This window comes from Folsomia candida, unplaced genomic scaffold, assembly GCF_002217175.1.
Source record: "Folsomia candida strain VU population unplaced genomic scaffold, ASM221717v1 Fcan01_Sc037, whole genome shotgun sequence".
In the NCBI taxonomy this organism is placed as follows: Eukaryota; Metazoa; Arthropoda; class Collembola; order Entomobryomorpha; family Isotomidae; genus Folsomia; species Folsomia candida.
In genome coordinates, this window is record NW_019091229.1 from 693396 (window position 1) to 713121 (window position 19726).

General features: G+C 36.1%; 4 protein-coding genes across 8 annotated transcripts; 2 read left to right on the plus strand and 2 right to left on the minus strand.

Moving 5' to 3' along the window:
- The first annotated feature begins 374 nt into the window (after positions 1 to 374).
- On the plus strand, positions 375 to 2409 carry LOC110861009. 3 transcript variants are annotated; one of them, XM_035860854.1, is made up of 5 exons: positions 375 to 487; positions 557 to 675; positions 1127 to 1184; positions 1278 to 1372; positions 2123 to 2409. In XM_035860854.1, the coding sequence occupies exons 2-5, from the start codon at positions 565 to 567 to the stop codon at positions 2348 to 2350; spliced, it is 492 nt and encodes a 163-aa protein (XP_035716747.1). In that variant the 5' UTR covers positions 375 to 487; positions 557 to 564; the 3' UTR covers positions 2351 to 2409. The 3 variants fall into 3 exon arrangements, with proteins under 3 accessions (XP_035716747.1, XP_035716748.1, XP_021965814.1); XM_035860855.1 differs by lacking the exon at positions 375 to 487 and having other exon boundaries at positions 514 to 955; XM_022110122.2 differs by lacking the exon at positions 375 to 487 and having other exon boundaries at positions 515 to 675.
- A 494-nt stretch (positions 2410 to 2903) lies between these two features.
- On the minus strand, positions 2904 to 5455 carry LOC110861070 (zinc finger and BTB domain-containing protein 41). Its single transcript, XM_022110182.2, has 5 exons — positions 5215 to 5455; positions 4749 to 5036; positions 4539 to 4666; positions 4164 to 4281; positions 2904 to 3888 (listed from the first exon to the last, which is right to left on the minus strand). The coding sequence occupies exons 1-5, from the start codon at positions 5342 to 5344 to the stop codon at positions 3107 to 3109; spliced, it is 1446 nt and encodes a 481-aa protein (XP_021965874.1). The 5' UTR covers positions 5345 to 5455; the 3' UTR covers positions 2904 to 3106.
- A 1246-nt stretch (positions 5456 to 6701) lies between these two features.
- LOC110861010 lies at positions 6702 to 7610 on the plus strand. The gene has a single exon (XM_022110123.1). The coding sequence runs from the start codon at positions 6702 to 6704 to the stop codon at positions 7608 to 7610; it is 909 nt and encodes a 302-aa protein (XP_021965815.1).
- Positions 7611 to 8460: 850 nt separating this feature from the next.
- Positions 8461 to 17936, minus strand: LOC110861011 (serine/arginine repetitive matrix protein 1). Of its 3 annotated transcripts, none has more exons than XM_022110124.2 (7): positions 17591 to 17936; positions 13779 to 13830; positions 13302 to 13693; positions 12416 to 12793; positions 10604 to 12085; positions 9599 to 9744; positions 8461 to 9343 (listed from the first exon to the last, which is right to left on the minus strand). In XM_022110124.2, exons 2-7 carry the CDS (start codon positions 13826 to 13828, stop codon positions 9260 to 9262), a joined length of 2532 nt encoding a protein of 843 aa, XP_021965816.1. In that variant the 5' UTR covers positions 13829 to 13830; positions 17591 to 17936; the 3' UTR covers positions 8461 to 9259. The 3 variants fall into 3 exon arrangements, with proteins under 3 accessions (XP_021965816.1, XP_035716735.1, XP_035716736.1); XM_035860842.1 differs by lacking the exon at positions 17591 to 17936 and adding an exon at positions 15388 to 15465; XM_035860843.1 differs by lacking the exon at positions 17591 to 17936 and adding an exon at positions 14749 to 14849.
- Between the last annotated feature and the right edge of the window lie 1790 nt (positions 17937 to 19726).

Genomic DNA, 19726 nt, shown 5'->3' on the forward strand with positions numbered 1-19726 from the left:
GTATGTGTGTGTCTATGTATATACCTATGAGAATAGTAATCAATATTAGTAGAAAAATCCGATTTCCGTGGAATTAAGTTATACCGATATTATGTATGTGTAAATTAGTTGCACTGCGTTTTACTGAAATATGTTATTGACTATCGCAGTTTTACACGTTCAGTTTGTGGAATTTCGTGTGTTTGTGAAATCGTGTAACAAGACTCGCAATAAATATTTATATTCATGTCTTTATATATGCACTTACCTATATACTTATTTGTTCATGCGTGTACTCGACTCATGCTGCTATAGACGCATTTACATATTTAGATACGCACATAAGTAAATATGTGTATGTGGTTAATGAATTATGCGTCACTAAATTAATGAAACCCTTTTCCATTCAATTTTCCGCATAGTTCATGGAATCGAACTTTGAGGATTAAGCAAATTCACTTTTATAATCATGTAATGAACATCCGCTACTAAAACTGTCTTCATTTAGGTATAACGCCACTCATAATTAATTGTACATACATACTGTTCAGTTAATCGTTGACCACTCTGCGAACAGGCAACATCATGGAGCGTCCTAGTAATAACACCGACGAGCAAACTGCTCTTCAATCCCCGACGGAATACAAATATTCGGACAAACAAAAATACCTTGCAGGTTTTGCGGGAACTTTTTTAGTAAGTTTTAATCTGTCGTGATTGATAAATAAGAAAAAAATTGGATTTTTACGACGTTCGTTTCCACACTGTTGTTAATTGTGGGGCAGAAAACGGAGGAAATTTGGTGTGGTCGTGAAAAATGCCACGACAAGGTCTCATTGCGTGACACTAATTGTCGATCATCCTAAACAAGAAAAGTTTATGAGGCAATTTTCCAAAATATTTGAAACTCGGTAATGTGTGCAAACTCTTGAATTTTATGTACCAAAATGATCATTACCAAAATCTGCGAACCCTTGTAAGTGTTTTGCAAACTTTTGCAATGCTTTGTTGCAATGCGTGATATGTCTCAACCATTATGTAAATTCATATATTTATGTACATATATATTTACATATATTTATATTTAAATTGCATACGAAAACCACTCAACCAAAATTGTGCTGTTTTTTTTAAATTTTAATTCTAGTTAATCGACATAGCAACGGTTATCACACTCGTGTACTTATTCCTTCCATGCGGTGATTGTATGTATCTCTACATTTATTAAATTTTTATCACCTTTTTAACTGTAAAAAGTGTACGAATTATAATTTTTCAAAATGTTATCTTATCTTAAGACTGTTCTGAACTATCTGGATTTTTCTGGGGGATTCTTACGTTCGTTTTACTTGACATAATCGCAAATTCACTCGTCATCTATGCAACTTTCCGAGTAAGCGTTTCTCAACAGCTTTATACTTCATGATTTCACGATAACTACATATCTTGGAATCAGTGTTTCTGCTAAATAACACCTGCACGAAAATAGTGCATGAAAATGTTTTTAAACGTTTAATAACACCCAATAGAAATCTGAAAAAGTGCATGAAAATGCACGAAAATGCACTAAAATAATTTACATGCCAATAATATTGGAATGATGCAATTTTTCCAAATATTCGATTAACTGAGGATTCGACGTGTATTTAAGATATTTTCCTCATTATTTTAGTATTTTACTGTAAAAATATTTTTCATTTTTCAATCCGAAAAATGAATTAAAGTTTTGAAAATGAAAATGAATGAACATGACGATTTTTATGTACGGTTGAATACGGGCTTGCAAACAAATACTTGTAATTTGTTTGAAATTTTCTTGCCGAATAATAATTTTATGTTATTCGATATGTGTACAAATTCCAATTTGACAGAGTAGGAAAATATAAAATTTCCTTAAAATATGAAATTCCTTGCATAAATTGCATTTCATGTATTATTATGCATTTTCATGCATTTTTTGCATTTTCGTGCATTTTTATGCATTTTTATGCACCGTGCATGCATAAAAATAATTTCGTGCGCACAAAAAGAAACACTGCCTGTAATGCTAAATTCATTACGAGATGATAAAATTATCGTGTTATCAAATCATAACAGCTAATAATCTGTAATTTTGCAAAATTATAAATATATTAATTTTTAGGCGCACCCAAAAATAATTGGTGTCTGGTTGGTCTACCGATGCATTGGAATTGCGCTTTGCGTCGTTGTACTCGTTTACACCGTCGTCGAAGGGAGTTGGACGCTTCAGTTGGTTTTCTACTCAAGCGTCTCTATTCTCTTGAGCATCTTTTCCATCTGGATCGGAAAGACGCTCAAGAAAGACATGGAGCTTAGTCCGGACAGTTATCGGAGAGGGTTTGCCGTATAATTTTCATTTTTTATGCAAAAAATTTGCGTAATAAAACTAAATATTTATATGCAAGTACAGTGAAATTATTTGTGCATGCTAACTCATTTACATATTAATTTTGACGCAGGTACTACATAAATTTTGCACATTTTCGTCAACTATCGCATATTTCACATATTTAACATGATAAGGAATTTGAAGAAAGATTCCGCAAAAATTTTGCAAACAATCCGATCTTTTTACAAAGCAAATGGGGTAAATGTGTCCCTATTTCGAAAACTCATCCTCTCCGTCAAGAGCGATTGAAGTTCCAGATAATTCAAATGAAAGTAGGATAAAACAACCATATTTTAAATTATTTTCACATTCAAAATTTGTTAAATGAGTAATGACGCTAAATACGTATGGCATCATCGTGAGTACGCAATACGCATATGTACGCATCTATCCGATTGATGAATGCAATGCATGATTATGTTAAGTAATGCTAAAATTTTGCAACAAATGGTTCTACGTACTGTCGGATTATCTCATGCTTATCAGATTTACAAAATTCATCGGATTACGGAAGTGTTGAGACTGAATAAACTTGTATTTATTGAATACCTAGTAATAATTATAACATTAGTTAATCGACATAACTATGTAAATATAAATATTTAGTTATGAGGTAAACATTTTGCTGTAAAGACTTTTAAATATAAATAGGTTTGCATTTTACTATTTTACAAAAGTTTGTAGAAAACAATGTCAACGTAATTTGGTATGTCACTTTCACTCGATATCTTCATTACTTCGATTCAATCCATCCTGTTTTCCATCATGTGTGTTTAAATGATGTTGCAGGTGCACCTTTTTCTTGAACTTCTTATCACAGAGGTGGCAAGCGTGCTCGCTTACCTGATTGTGTATCGAGGCTAGATGACTCTTTAAACATGCCTCATTTTTCAGCAATTTTGAGCACAGGCTGCACGATAATTTGCCTCCGTCGTAATTATGTGCCATTTCCTTGTGCCTGGCGTATGACCGTTGCCATGGAAACGATTTCCCACACAGCTCACAGACATATCTTTCATTCGAATGGAAAGCTTTGAAGTGCGTTCTCAGATAGTTTTTCCCTGAAAAGGTCGCATCACATCCGGCCAAAGTACAGGCTATTCTTTTACCTTGGGTCGCAGAATGGGTGGCCATGATATGATGACGTCTGCTTGGTTTGGTGGAGAAGATTTCGTCACAAATGTGGCAGGCGTATTTGTCCGTAGGTTGACTAGTTTTCTTGGGTCTTTTATGGTTGTACATGTGATCCTTAAACTTTTGGATGGATGTGAAAGTCTTGTGACAAATGTGACATTCTGATGATGGTTCTGGGGGATTGGTGGGTTTAGGGGCCAGATAAGTTGGAAGGCTGTTTTGCGATTTGACTTGTGTACCGCGAAAAGGGCAGTATATTACTTTTCCTTGGATTCGTACGAAGTTTGACGGGGCAACGGGCAATCTTGCATCAGTTTTTGAGCGGTTTTTGCAGGTAGGCTTGTCGTCATCAGGTTTAAAATTATCTAAATGTACGAAATGATTATTATAATGGGATGAGCCTTTTGATATTAAGAAAGAGGAAATTCATGTAGTCATTGGTAACTTGGTAAAATTCGGAAAGTTTTGTAAAATAATTTCACAAACTAAACAAATTAAAAGGAGCTGAGTAAGTTTACAAAAATTTGAAGGCTGATTTTCTTTCGGAATATTAGTAAAATTTCGTAAAAGTTTGTAAATAGGTTTACAGAATTTGTGGATTTTACAATGTTACCAAGAACTACTAATTATTAATACTAACTAAATTTCTTGTCCTCGTCTTCTTGTACGTTAGTTGCTGGTTTTCTTTTGTGATTATATTCACGTTTTCGAAGCGATGCTTCAGCTTGTTCGTCCATGAGAATTGTACCCCCGATTCCCTGAGAAACAAAATTAGCATATTTTTAACAATTGCCGTACTCACATCAACCTTTCCATGTCACAAATTCAGCATAGCAAAATAACTTGAAATTTGCAAGGTTTCACAAACTTTTCCTGGAAAGCGATAGGAAATTTTGGAAAACTTTTTTGAAAACTTTGCGTTTTTAGTATCACAACTAAATAATCGTGATAATTAACACATTGTCGTATGTAAATACGCTCAAAACATGTTAAAAAAGTTAACTTATGTATGTACATCATTGTCGTCTTCGGAATCATCGCTGGTGTGTAATTTTGTGGGCGATTTGCGCCCGGGAGATCTTTTTCGTGTCGCCACGGTTTTCATTTCTGTCGTTTCTAAGTTATCGGAAAAGGCTGCGTCATCTAAAGATTTTAAATTTTTTGATTTATTTATTTATCTCACATAATTTATTAATTTACTGGAATGAATTTATTTAAAACGAACCATCGTTAGGTTCCTCTTTACACTCAATATCTGCAAGAGGATCAGCAAATTCTCCTTCGCCATTATCTCTGTCATATAGATTTTCTGGTATTATGATTAATCCTTCCTCCACAAAGGTGAGATCGTCGACGTCAGTCTCGAGCTTTACGGTGACCTCGTCCTCCGGGTGATTTCTCGAATTCCAGAAGAATTGAATTCTCTCCCCAATTTCCTCCAGGAGTTGACAAGTCGTCGGAAATGCAGCGTTTAGCAAGGATTCTAAAGCGGCCTCAAGTTTAATTTTGTTTTCTACATATATTCAAAAGAAAAGATTTATCAGTATTTAATTAAATTTTAATTGAGGTTTTGCTTGGTTCTAAAGATGTACAATCATAAATTTGTAAATTAAATAGGCTTCATGATCAACACTTTAATTGTAATTGAGTTTCAAGAATAAAAATTAAATGTTAATCTAGAAAAAAATTACCATTATTATCCATATCCACTGAATCATTTTCCAAGTCGGATTTAACGGTCTCAAGAATCTTTGATGTAACGTCAATATCATGATTTAAGGCAGAAATTTGACTAAGAACTGTGGTGGCCATAGCTGACATTAAATTTAGTCAAAATTTTGACCGAATTAATTTTTAATTCCACTATTATTAACCGGGAGAAGAAAAAGTTGAGCGGCTACATTATTACATGGAATCGGCTGGGAATCATATGTTACTGCATAGCATGCAAGTTTTTTAGGGTACGCTCAAATATTACGTTAATTAAAAGAAATGATTTTTGGACACTTGATGTTAGTAATCTTCATTATCGTCTTGACCCTCCTCAACCCCTCCCCAAAGTTGACGTAAGCTGAGAGATAAATTTTATCATCGACAAAGGTAATAACGTGAATCTTTTACCTTAATAAAATAATTAAGAAATACGTAAAATTTCAATATCTAATTGTTGCAAATTAATTAACTAATGTGCAAAATTTGAATCTGGACCTATTTAAATTATGACGAAAATTATACCTAAAGTGGGGTATAATTTTTAAATTCCGGCAAAACTTATAAATTTTAATTCCATTTTTTACCCCATGAAAAAAGTTATGTCAACTTGTGTAACCCACAATCGTGGTCAATAATCGTGAAAATCTTCTCGACTCGCTCCGCCCAACAATTTATTTACGCAATATATGAATGGACCCTAGTACATAGTAAGCCGAGCAGATGGGTTCGTTGTGTTTTATGTGCAGAAACCTGTACTTACGAGTACATGTCCCTCTCTTCTTTTCTCATCCTATGTACACGCGTCATGAATTGATGTTTCAATTTGCATACTACTTTTGTAGTAAGTTACTATATACACAAGTAATGCGATTACTACTAGTAAGTAATTGCAATGTAGTTAAAGTTAAAACCACGTATTCTGTTTCTATGTATGTACACATAATAACAAGTTATACGTTTCATCAAATGTACATACCTACATACGCAATACTGCCGCATATTTTGTTTGTATGCATAAGAAATATCATACATATGCGCGTACATTACAGATTTTGCACATGGTATCACATTCGCGAAACCACAACTTCCTACTTGTCTCGTACAAGACGGCCATTTACATATGATCAAAACGTTTGTGGACTAATCTTAAATGAACTTGTACATATGCACATATGTATAAAGGAAGCAGTGAGTATGAATAAAATTAACACAATAAAAATGTGTCGATCAGTGAATTTGCAACCTCTATCCTCTTTGCAACGAATTTGAATTCGAACCACTGTCTAGTAGATCGTACAAAGTGACTTTTAGTGAGTTTTATAATCGCCAAGTGTCCCCCCTTGAGCGTCCTGCCACAAACCACGCCGCCATCTCCGCCCATTCCAAACGCCCCACCCCCGCAGCCAACAAGCCCCCAATATTTGTCGGCCCTTCCGCAACCTTTACTAGATAAAACACTCCTACCATGGCCGACACATACTGGAATACCTTCGAGGCAATCAAATCACGAGTAGATTTCTACATCGAGATTCTTGCGAATCATGCCAATGGCACCAATTTGTTAACCCAGATATCCTCCCAATGTCACCTGGACGACTGCAAGGTTTTAGCCCAGGACATAACCGACCTCCATCGCCTCTGCTTTAGCACATTTTCTGGCGATAACTCCAACCCTACCGACCCTCACAGTCCTCGAGACCAACCACTTGCAGAATGGGAGCATCTCGACGAAGAATTTACCCTCACTCATGTGAAGATCATTGAAATTCTTAGAGAACTAACCCCCCCAGAAGGCCTCCGATTGAAGCTCCCTAAACTCACTTTGCCCACTTTCAATGGACACTGGGCAGATTGGCCATCCTTTAAGTCCGAATTCAACGACAAGGTGAACGATTCTAGTAAATTCCCTCGTCACAAAAAGCTTCACTTACTCAAAGAAGCCCTAACTGGACCGGCCCTCGAAGCCATTCAGGACCTGCAAGAAACCGACCGAAACTGGGACGCAGCATGGGACAAATTGCTGAGCAGATATGACAGTCAAAAAATAGCAGCGTACGCCGCTATTAAACCTTTATTTCAACTGCGACCCATGAAAAAGATGACCGGAGACGGTATATACCACGTGCTCGCAGAAGTTCGTACAGCCCAGGCTCGCCTGAGCGAAGTCGACCTTGGTACCGTTACTCGAGAAGAGGTGATCTTCTCAGGCTTCATTTTAGCACAATTAGAAGATGAAGATGTCGTAAGGTTTCTGGAATCTTTGCCCGACAATAATGTACCATCGATGGACACATTGGTTTCCTGGGTTGAGAATTACGCCAGATCACTCGAGTTTGCACGATCATCGTCTCATCAACGACGCCGTGGACGCTAAAAAATAAATCCGAATCAGTTAACGCCGTTCTGCTCGGAATTGCCAAATCGTAATACATAATTAGTTATTGTTCGTGCTTCATATTTACATATATCATAAGGATAATTATGTTAGATTTTAGATTAATATGTCATAATTGCAATACAATTGTGGGAATAAAATTAAAAATATTATGTATGTATGTATCTATAGGATTAGACCAAATTCTTGGGTGTCATGTTGAGATACCGCAGAGTGGTAATGTGTCCCACTTTTTAATATTATTTTATGACATTACGTATCAGCAAATTTTATCCATACGCCTCATCCTCTTCAGTAGCCAATAAATACTAAAAAGTTTTTCAGCCCTACTCCTAAAAACAAATTGAGCACTAATTTTATACGTATATATGTATACATATATGTATGAATTTACATGTTTTTACCAACTTATGTGTAAATGCTATTAACGGACGACGTGTGCAATTGTAATATTTTTTAAATTTGAATTGAAATAATAAAAGTGCTACGGTGTTAAAAATCTGAAAAACTTCGACCGTGTCATATATGTACATATGTATATATGTATGTACATACATACTTGTACTTATATAGCATACATGCATACACTATCCTAGTATTTATTTTGTATCGCACTAGTAGTAGTTTGTTCCTGAGTGTTTCATTAAATCATTACTACCACATTGCTAAACCCCAATACTGTATACTATTACCGTATTTACTCCGGCCAGTAATGATTTAATACCAGTTGCCCAAGACGATATGTACAAATGTATGTATGTATATATCTGCCCTTGCGTGAGTACATACATAAATCGTAGTAAATATATAACAAGCATACATAAATTTCATACAAAAATAAAATTTATTCTGGGAACACTTACTGATTAACAAAGAGTGTCAGCACAAACAAACAAATTTCAATATCACAAATTAAACTAAAATTATGCAGCTAAATAAATAAATACTACGAATTAAATATGTACGTACTATGAATATAACCAAAATTATGAATTAAAAAAGTTGATCGAAAAGCATACATACTAAATAAATATCTAAATAAAACATATTTACATAATTCGTGATGTCTTCTACACATCTTCTACAGTTATAAAAGTTGACCGTGATATATTTAGATATTTATGTACTATTATGACTTATGATGCAAGGATAAAGTTAAAAGATTTGTACAATTTTGAAAAACTTGGAAAGGCACACAATTTTTGGAGGCAATTCCGTAAAATGAAAACTTAAATATTCCCTATAATTCAACCCAACTCTTATTAAAAACTCAAAGTAATGTAACCCTTTATTTAAAAAAATTAAAACAAGATCTACCGACAAACTGTGGTGACTAGTTGACATACATAAATATTATTTAAATACGACGCTAAAATGCCAATTTCGACTTGGATGGATTCATAAAATTTTCATGGATTAAAGATCTCATTTTCTCCGTGTATGTAAAATAGCCTCATTTTTAAAAACTGAATTTTAAAAACCCTGTTTGAGTATTACGTATAATTTCGGGGTACATATTATTAATTAGTACCGGCTGAAAATATGAGGTTTGCATATCTTTTGTTGATTAATAAATATGATGCGATTCTAACATTGAGTATGTACGTGCATATGTAAATTGTGTTAGATTATCTAAGTTCCGGAGGTTTTCGTTTTCGTTTACGCTGCTGCGTTTTCTGACAGTATTCCATGTGCTTTTTGGTAAACCATTTCTGAAAAGGGAAACAATAAGAATTAGGAAAATAAAGATGAACCATTAATTGCAACGTACACTCTAAATAAAGCTGTGCAAAATTTATTCGAGGTTGAGCAAAATAAAGGATAAGACAACAATTGGGTTAAATTTTGCACAAAATTGGGCAAATTTTACCCAATTGTTGTGCAAATTTTGCAGTTTTGCAATGAGTGAATTTTGCACCACTTTACTTAGTTCGTAGATATTTATGCGAATTTCCGTAATCACTCACCGCCACAACAGGAATCTCGACGCCACACTCTTTTGCCACGTTGGCAATAACGCTAGTGTCCGGGTAGCACTTCAACTGCTGATAGATGAGGTTCAGTTTGGAAATGTGGATCGCTTTTAAGTCCTTGGAACGAGGGGTGGGGTTTTCTAGGAGGGAAGATGGAAAATTGTTTTGATTAAATATATGAGATAGGGCTTAATTTTGACTTTTTCAGTAAAGTCAGGCAGATTTCTCGGTATTAAGGTTGCAACCGCTTGGTATTAAAATTATTTATACCAGTCCATAAAAATTTGCTACCGAAATTGTAACCCGTACCACTGGTGCTGATCACACCAGTGATACGGGTCTCAATCCGACCCACCCGGGGAGAAATCTATCCCTTCTGCCATCTGGAAATAGCCGGAAGATCTTTCTCCCACTCGGGAAGAACGAGGCAACCTTGCTCTCGTCTCATTTTTCTTTTCCTCCTTCTTTTTCTCTTTTTGGAAAGACATTCAGTCTAATACCTCCTTATGAGCAACATCTTTATTTTAGGGTTCTTCTTCTTTAAATATTTTTATAGCGTGTAAAATAATTCATATTCCAGCTTTAAAATAAATATTAGTTATTTAAGAGAGCCCCCCTTTGTGTTGCCGTTATCATTTAACTGCTCTTCACCGAAAAGTCGGGATAACTTCCCCCCAGGAAGTTAGAATTAGGTCGCGAATAGGGACATAAGTACATATAAGAGGGAACATATCAATTTCACATCATCCTCCCTTCCCATTACAATTCAACCATATTCGTTACATACCAGTCCATAAAAATTTGCTACCGAAATGGTAACACTTTTATGCTGGGTAATTACTACATGGAATTGTTTTTCAATAACATTATTTAAGATTTTAATTTATCTTATTATTTAATCTTATTACATGGGCAATACCACGTTTGTAATGTTGAATACGGCTTGGTATTGTTTTAATACCGGATTTCTAAGAGTGTTAGTTACTAAATATTCCATACCTTCTTCAACCGCTCGAGATGTCGAGGGTACTTCACCATCATCCAAAACCCGAGTGATCCTCACGTCACGGACAATGGACCTCACGTCTTCGACTATTCTGGCTTTTTGAACCTTGCTGAGCTCAAGGTTAGTCGTTTTTGGCGGGGTTTGCAATGGTGGTGGCGGGCTGGGGTCTTTTCTAACCGAAGTATTCCCCGATGTTTTCGACGTGGGGACTTTATGTCTTGATGTAACTGTTCGGGAAGTTGAAGGTATTTCACGATCCGACCTATTGTTCGGGTGATGCACGCTACGTTCGATGTGAACCCTCGCATTTACTGCTTTTATAGCTGCTTGAATCTTTTCGTTAATTCCTGCCTCGTCGGGTTTCGCGACTTTTTTGGGCGGGGGTTGTGTCGGCGGGGGAGGAGTTGGGTTTTTCCGGCGCAGATTATTACTAACCGACCTGGATGAGGATGACCTGGATGAGGATGGAGGCGGGGTTTTGTTTCTTGGAAGGCTTTTATTTCTTGGCGGGCTTTTGTTTCTTGGCAGGTTTTTATTTCTTGGCGGGCTTTTGTTCCTTGGCGGGTTTAGCCGGTTTGTCGCAGGCGGATAGACATTTCTTGATTCGAAATTCCTTCCCGCTCTCGATTCGAAATTCCTTCCCGCCTTGGACGGTGGCGTTTCGACATCAGGAACATACTTATGGCAGATAAGTCCCGTTCTACTTGTCGATGGTACCGGATCGTTTGTAGTTTTCCTCGTTTTGGACGCCGGCCCTGGCCTCCGTTTTTCCAGATTTGGCGGGGAATTTGTATCATTTTTTGGCGGAGTGTTCCCCTGTGTGACAGATCTTGTTTGGTGTCCGTTACTCTGTGGAGATGGCGCCACAGAGAAAATAACTTCATGCTCGGATTCCCCCTTGCTTTCCACGGGGATCAGGTGACTCCGGCCGATGTGGTTGTACAGCCCGTCGAAGCTGTGTTCCACCGCGCAGAAGGGACACACCACCATCTCCTTGTCGCCCTCGAGGGCGTGGTACATGTTTAGGTGATCTTTATACGTGTTTCCATGGCGGGAAAGGGTTAAAAAGCAGACGGGACAGTGTTTCCGGTTGTGCTCTTTTTTCTGATGGATGACCCCGTCGCACCGGGTGGGGAAGCTCTTTTCGCATTTACGGCAGGTTTTTATGAGGTGAATGAGTTGGGTGGTGTTCAGGAAGAGGGGTTCGAGTGGGGGAGGGATGTTGGCGGAGGAGGTGTGACGGGCTCGGGAGGTGGGGGGTGGGGATGGAGAGGAGGAGGAGGAGGAGGAGGAGGAAGCGAGCGGATCACGAGGCGGATGGCGGGATTTGCGGGGTTCGTAGCGTGGGGGAGGATGGGCGGGATTTGATTGTGTGGTGCGGGGAGGAGGTGATATTGGGGATAAGGTCGGGGGCCCGGAAGTTCTTGAGGTTTGAGGAGACACGGTAGCGGCGTGAGTAATTGAAGGTGGCGAATCTAATATACATAGATAGATTTGTTGAAAATGTTAATGAAGCAGTTTACGCAGTCATTTGTAACTTTGTAAAATCCGTAAAATCGTTTTGTTAAGTTTTATAGAATAAAAAACGCACTTGGTCTGGTTAAGTTTAAAATTTGTGAAAAATTTGTGATCTATTTTGTCATACAAATATTTGTAAAATTTGTAAGAATACGGATTTTACAAAGTTACAACAGACATCGTGAATTGCCTCAACATTGGAATTAATTTAAATGTATCATTTATATATATTTATGTATATTTAAATCATGCATAATTATGTAAATTGTGTACGCATAGATATGTACCTGTAGTAATGTCTATAATTGGCCTCGTAATTAGCTCTCCGTTTAACAAGCTTTCACCCGTTTGTGTGTCAAATGATATCTTTGGTGGGGGTGGGGCGGGTGGCAATTTTCGGGTGGTCGTGGGGGTAGAAGTGGACGTATTGTTTTGTTCCACATTTTCTACCCGGGTTAGAATCGGTCTCCCGTCCGGCCCTAATCTGATTAGTAGGGCGAGATCCGAATTAATATTCAGACTGATTTCTGGATGAGTCGATGTGGAAGCTGTGGTGTGAACAAAGCTAGGCGTTGGCGTGGGCTGTTGACTAACATTGGCGGGCGTGGGGGCCCCGGATGTGTTAGGCGATCCCGCAGTTGAGATTAATATCGGTGAGAGAGGCTCTGGAAATTAAATATTGGTGAAATTTTTTTAAGAAATTTTTATGTAATGCGGGAACATTTGCATAAAATGGATTTGTCGTCACGATAAAATTTAGTACAACCTAAATAGTTTGGAGGCAAATTGTCATCTTATACTTCTCTATTTTTGGGTAATGATTAAGGAGACGTTTTATCACCGACGGAAAATAAATACGTCACAAACTCGTGTACCAACGTACGTGGCGTTATTATTAAAAAAAAATAACATTTCCAGATATTACTTGAATACATATGTATAAGATTTTTTATATGAAAGTATTATTTTTTTAATAAAAACGTCACGTGGGGTACATGAGTTTTTGCTTTGTTTCCCCTTGGTGATAAAGCGTCTCCTAAATCATTACCGAAAAATAGAGAACTGTAGTACCCCCTTGGTCACAATTTGTCTTGGTCACAAGTTATTTAAGGTGTACTAAATTTGCGACATTTGTAAATGCAAAGTTGACGTGAATACGCCCAAAATAATTACTCTGCTGTGCTCCTCCACTTTGCTGTGGCGGAGTAGGAAAACTACTCGTTTCTTGTGGGCGTGGTCCCCGCTGCCATGCCGTTTGTAACGGTACATTTTGTCCTTTGTTCCGCTGTAATTTCCTAGCCGCCCAGAGATCCTTCTTTTTCTGTCGGCGTCGTTGTCGTTCCGCTTTGTCGACGGACTTCTCCTCCACGATTTGGATAACGTCGTCGTCATCTTCCTCTTCAGATGAGATGAGGTTGACGACGACCTCGGAGGGATCGCTGGGTTCGAAAGGAATCGTGACCTCGGGAGCGGCAAGGATTTCGTCATCCATTGTACGGGATTTTTCTTGTGGGGGGTGAACCTTTTTGACACCGTCGGGGCGGAAATCGTTACAATTTCCGCATCTAAATTTTAAAAAAAGTGTAACAATTACTTAAATATGTAAATGAGGTAAACATAGTATTTCTTAATTAGTATTAATTCACATACTCTGAGAAGTAGTAGCGCCTCCAAATCGGGAAATTTATCACTTTCTGCATACCTGTAAAAGACATTGAAGTATTCAAATATAAATCGTTCTTGTTTCACAATGTTCACGCACAATAATAAAGTTTCCGAAAAGATTGGGCAAAATTTTGAAATAAAAATTTGTCAAGAATTTCATTAACGTGTAAGAGAAAATTTATTACAAGACTGGTTGTGTATGTAATTATGTACTAAAATTTACTGTGCGGTATGGATAAATGACAATTTATGTATTTTTTATGTATGTAAGTACACTAGCACCGACACAATGGGTAAATTTGATGACTGCATAAACTTAACTGCTTAATTTAATAATACCTTCATGGACACGAGGAATTAAATACACTCATTATTAACAAATGTCCATAAATATGTGCATAGGGGGAAGGTTACATTTGCATACATATGTATGTATTTCTGTACTTAATTCCTAGAAGTTGCCTTCACAAGCACAAGCACCCACCCGTTGCAGATATTCTTTCAATCACACCGTTACATATTGTGTATTTGTACATATATATTAGAAATCTGGTAGATTCGCATGTACATAAATACATACTAATCTTCAGTACTGGTATTGATTTGGTAATAACTTCCTACCGGGCTGGTAGTAGTCTGTTTTTGAGAGATATATTTTTCATGAACAATGATGTCAGTTTCTACGGTAAAGGCAAATATTTAATATGTATGTACTATGTACTCCGCCGAGTAATGATTTAATACCAGCTTTCCAAGAGTGCATACATACAAACGAAACTCGAGAATTAAGTAATTCAGTTCATTTACTATCGTCAAAATGTTTATGAACATCCGTCATATTTCTGGATTTCTTAAATACCAATGTGGTTAAACCCCATTTTTTTCAATAAATCGGCAAATCAGGAAAAACTTTGTTTCATAAAAATTATCCAACCAAAATTTGTGCTCTTCTTACTTTTATTTGTCACACGCCAAACCCCGAGGAGAAATTTTCAGTAGTACAACAAGGGCAAAAATTATATGAGTCTAATAACACTAGCACATTTGCTAGCGTTTATATTCAAGAGGAAGAACCAGTACCAGATATAAAATAAGACTGACTTTATCAAGAATTCTTACTTCCTATTTATACTAATATACATAAATATGAACTTTGGTCATTCATCCAATTGTACATACATATACATACATACATAAGTTCACATATTTACATAGTTCACTGTTGACTGTATTCGTTCATGATTTTGAAGTCGTTAATTAATGTAACTACTTCACAAAAACATGGCACATGTGTGCATATTGTACACATTGTACATAAATATGTAAGTATGTATGTATGTATATGTATGGACTATGATTAGCTGATCATGGAGAATTATCAGAGACAACATACATATGTATGGACTGCAAACCTACTTTTTGCAGGGCTTTGCCAAAGGGAACTATATCTCCGAATGGGGAAAATTAAGGCATTTTTAATGCTTTATGGAAGTAACGCCAATTTTTTTTCATAAAACAATAAATAAATTTTGATATCTAATATGCACCTTTCTTAATTTTATTACTAAATTTATTATTTTTGAATTATTTTTACCATAATCACGTTTTATCCCAAAGCCGGTTTAATGAGTTTGGTCCCTGGCCTCCTTAATCAAGTGCAACGACTTAGCTGGTCTTAACCAAAGTGAGTCTAACCCACATAGTGAATCCGGCTCCAGGTGGTGAGGAATTCCTATACCATGCTTGCTTGATAAAGACGACTAGTAGTTCATCTCTTATATACTAATCTAAGCTGCATACTCAATGTTGTCTCAATAATTTTACGATACGATTCATGGCGTCGGAGGTACTATGTAATTCTATCGTTGTGGTAATAATTTCTCACCGAAGGGTGACAGATATATGCATACACGCAGAGTAAAACTCTGATGTAACTTACATATACCCTCACAATTATTTTATGATACGATTGCTACCGGCGGAGGTATTAGTTCTACCGGGTGGTGACACCATAATAACAAGTTGTCTTCTGAGGGTGAGGAATTGGCTCCGTGTTGGTAATATATTTATTACCAGAGCGTTGACATTAGGGGCTCAGCAGGATTTAACCTTAGTGCATAATATGCACAAAGGATAGGATGATGGATGGCATATTTATGTATGCACGATATGTCATCATCCTTCGGTGATAAATTGTTACCAAGCCGTTAAATTGCGTTGTACCTTCGTCGGTAACAATCTAATCATAAAATATTTATTGTAAATATGTGCATATACAAATATCTATATGCATGTATGTATATATAAATGCACCATTCCATTTGCACGCGTGCAGTGGACTTTTACATACTTATTTATGGACATATGTACTTCATGCTGATTTGCGAATCTTGTGTCCAAAAACAAAATACTGATGACTCGACTAAACAAAAGGAAGAAACTTACTTGAAGATATAACCTGATTTAATTAATTAAAGCTGGAATTACTTGAAGGCTAAGATGCAATGCATGCAGAAAGTTATCAATAAAGTTTTGTCACCAAAACTGCTGCATCAGGAGGTCGCCAAGTCAAAAAAATATTCAGCTTATTAACTAGTATTGCATACATCATCTACATATGTATGTACCCACTACCACATACATATGTACATAGGTAGGTCTTATCTAAGGATAAGTGCCTGATTTTGGCTTTGGAGATAGAAAAGTGAACATAATAAAAAACTGGGGGTGTAACAATACCACGTAATCACCGATGATTTGTTTCAGAAATTTTTTAATAAATATGTAATACTAGTTTTCTAGTTACAAGTGTGTAATACTTGGTTTTCTTTCATCACCAAGATATGTATGCGTATAATATCCTTTGTAATATACATCGTCCATTTTCTAAGGGATTTAATTTGATAGGTAAGAATGATAGGAATTTATAATTTATAAACAAATCCAATAAATTAATATACATATGTACAAATATTTGCATGTGACATATACACCATTTCACCTAGTTTTAAATGCAGTGAACACATGTACATAAATATATCACACTAGAATATTTGCCCTGATAACGGGTAATTAGTAAATTAGCATTTTTAATATGTACAATGTATTTCTCCCATCATAAGTACATTGTACATGGATACATCGAGTTATGCTTATGTACATACATACCTATGTACATATGCACGTGTTTGCTAATTTTCGAACGATTTAAACAAAAATACGTCCTCGAAATCTCGAATTCCATTATAGTTAAATTTATGTCCCATAATGTATCTTTGTAACCAATGTGTGCGTCTATTTTACCATGGCATTACTTGAAGATGTACATATATGTATGCATGTATGTACATACATTCATTGCGGTAGTAAGTTTTTCTTCGATTTTAGAATTCAATGCATAATAAAGTATACCGTTCAGTTTTAAATAATTCAAATTTTTAAATTTTTATAATCCTTACATTAGCTGATATGTACATATGTACATATCTCGAGGCAATTCACGGAGTACTTGGTAAATTTGCAAAATCTGTAAAATCCAATTTAGAAACTTTTACCAAATTTTCCAAGGAAAACTACGTTACAAATTGTTGTAAACTTACTCATCATCAGATCAAGTGCATCATTTAATTCTATAAATTGTTTTAAAATAACTTTACAAGATTTTTCGTTTGAGAAGGCTTCGTCGGAATACATGGGTGTGTGTTGTAAAAGATTTTTCGTATTTTACAAAATTACCAAGGACTGCATAAATTGCCTCACTGTCTAACACTAAAATTTGATAAAAATGAAATACTTACATATTTAAAAGTTTCCAATATTTCCTAATGTCAGTAGCTATCCTGTCTCCTTAAATTTACGAAAACTTGTGACTTTTGCACACTTTACACGCCTTTATACACATTTGCTCAAAACAGTAATATGCACATTTTGTTAGCGGACGAATTTTACTAAATTGTTTTCCACCACGTAGTGGACTTGATAAAATACTGCCCAATTTTGTAAAGGTAGCCGTACTAATTTTAGATTTCGGTATAAAAAGGTAGCGTAAAAATTCTTCATCGTGCTAAAGGAGGTGAAAGTTCGAGTTTGTTAAGATTTGGATAGCGGTTTCGAGAGGAGACGATTATCATTCGTTGACGGAGGGTGTCTGGTGTCAGGTTGGGATGAGAAAAACGTGAATGTCTGTATGCATATATGTGGTAGAATATGGACAATAGTGTGCACATACATAAGTACTTATTTTATGGCTGTGTTTTGGGTACTGATTTTGGGCTGACTTGTAACAATAAGGTTTCAAACTAATCGTTTTTGCTGTTAAAAACGAAAACGAGTCAGAATTTAACATTGCATGCATATGTACAATAATGTACCTACATACATACTACATGCATACATATGTAGGTATGTATTTTGTATGCAATTTTTGTTCAGGGAGGACACTTATTAATGGGTAGAAACAATGCAATTTTTTTCTTATAATTCAGTACATGCTTTATTGATGTACATAAATATGCACATGCATACATTGATTTTTAGGCAACTTGCAGTATGTCTTTTTCATAAGTCATCACTGGCTGGAAGACTTACATGTGTATGTATACTCGTAATTCTAACGGCATGGTAGATAATAACAGACATTGCAGTTAGTAGGGATATGGTAATGAAAAATTTACCATTCAGAAACAAACTACTACTAATCCGGTAGAAAGTAACTACCAAATCAATACCATCATAGAGTATGTACATATATACATATTCACGTGGCTCTACCTTATTTTTAGCAGTGTGTTAATTTATGTATATCAATCGTATGCATGTATGTATGTATGGACTTACATGCAAAACTGTAAGTATCCTACTAACAATACTTGCTAACGATACTTACGGTTATGTAGCCTGCACCCTAAGGGTACAGGGTGCAGATATACGTGCATATGCATGTACATAAATAAGGGTTGATTCATAAATCGTGGCACAGTTTTGCCTTTAGCTCCAGCTTTAACAAAGATTGAAATTCTTGTGTATGAATTGTTTCATATGATAGCCCAACCGATGTAGTATTAGGGTTTTAGTTCAAAAGGGCTGATAAATAAACATGAACATCGTCAGACAAAAAGAGAAACAAGTCCAACCAAATCTCTTGGTGCACTTTTACAAAAATGCGGCGAAATTGGACGAGGAAAAGATGTACCACCACCTCAAAAATGAAAATATTCCAAATCCCTCAAATTCCCGTTATATGTCAATGTATGACTCAAGAAAATCAGCCGTGTTCAAAAAAATTATTCATCACCTGGTGTGGCAGACCACATCCAAAATCATTAAAGCAATGCTGATAATTTTCAGGGAACGCTATTGACGAAAGATAACATCCATGACGACCGAAGGTGACGAAAATCCTGCTTTGAATCCGACTCGTAATGAGTCAAACCTAAAGATTGTGGGGAGAAAGTCAGGAAAAGCAAAAATCCACAGGTCTGGAAAAACCTGTGAGAAATTTCTTCTAGAGGGTCGACGGGACCAAAGTGATTTTGGTCAATGTTGTGCATCGCATTTGCAACAATTATTAACAACGTTGTTAAAATTTAAACTTAGCGTTTAGTAATAAACGCCTTTTCAAATCGTGCCACGATTTATGAATCAATCCTTACATATGTGTACCTGTATGCATATGTGTTTCAGATTCGATGGGGGGCATTAATAAAGGAGAAGATAAGACTTGGGTGAGAAATGAGTCACTGAATGTATGTAAATAAATACATATTGACATCTTAACCTGACGTTGCTTTTTTCTTCAATTGGTGATGAAGTGGACTTTTGGAACGCATGAGTCACCACCAAAGTCTAGTCTCCGTTCTGAAAAAGCACTTTGTGTAATTCGAAGCATTGACGCATTATCCTAGACATTGTACGCTTTTCTACGCAATGGTGAT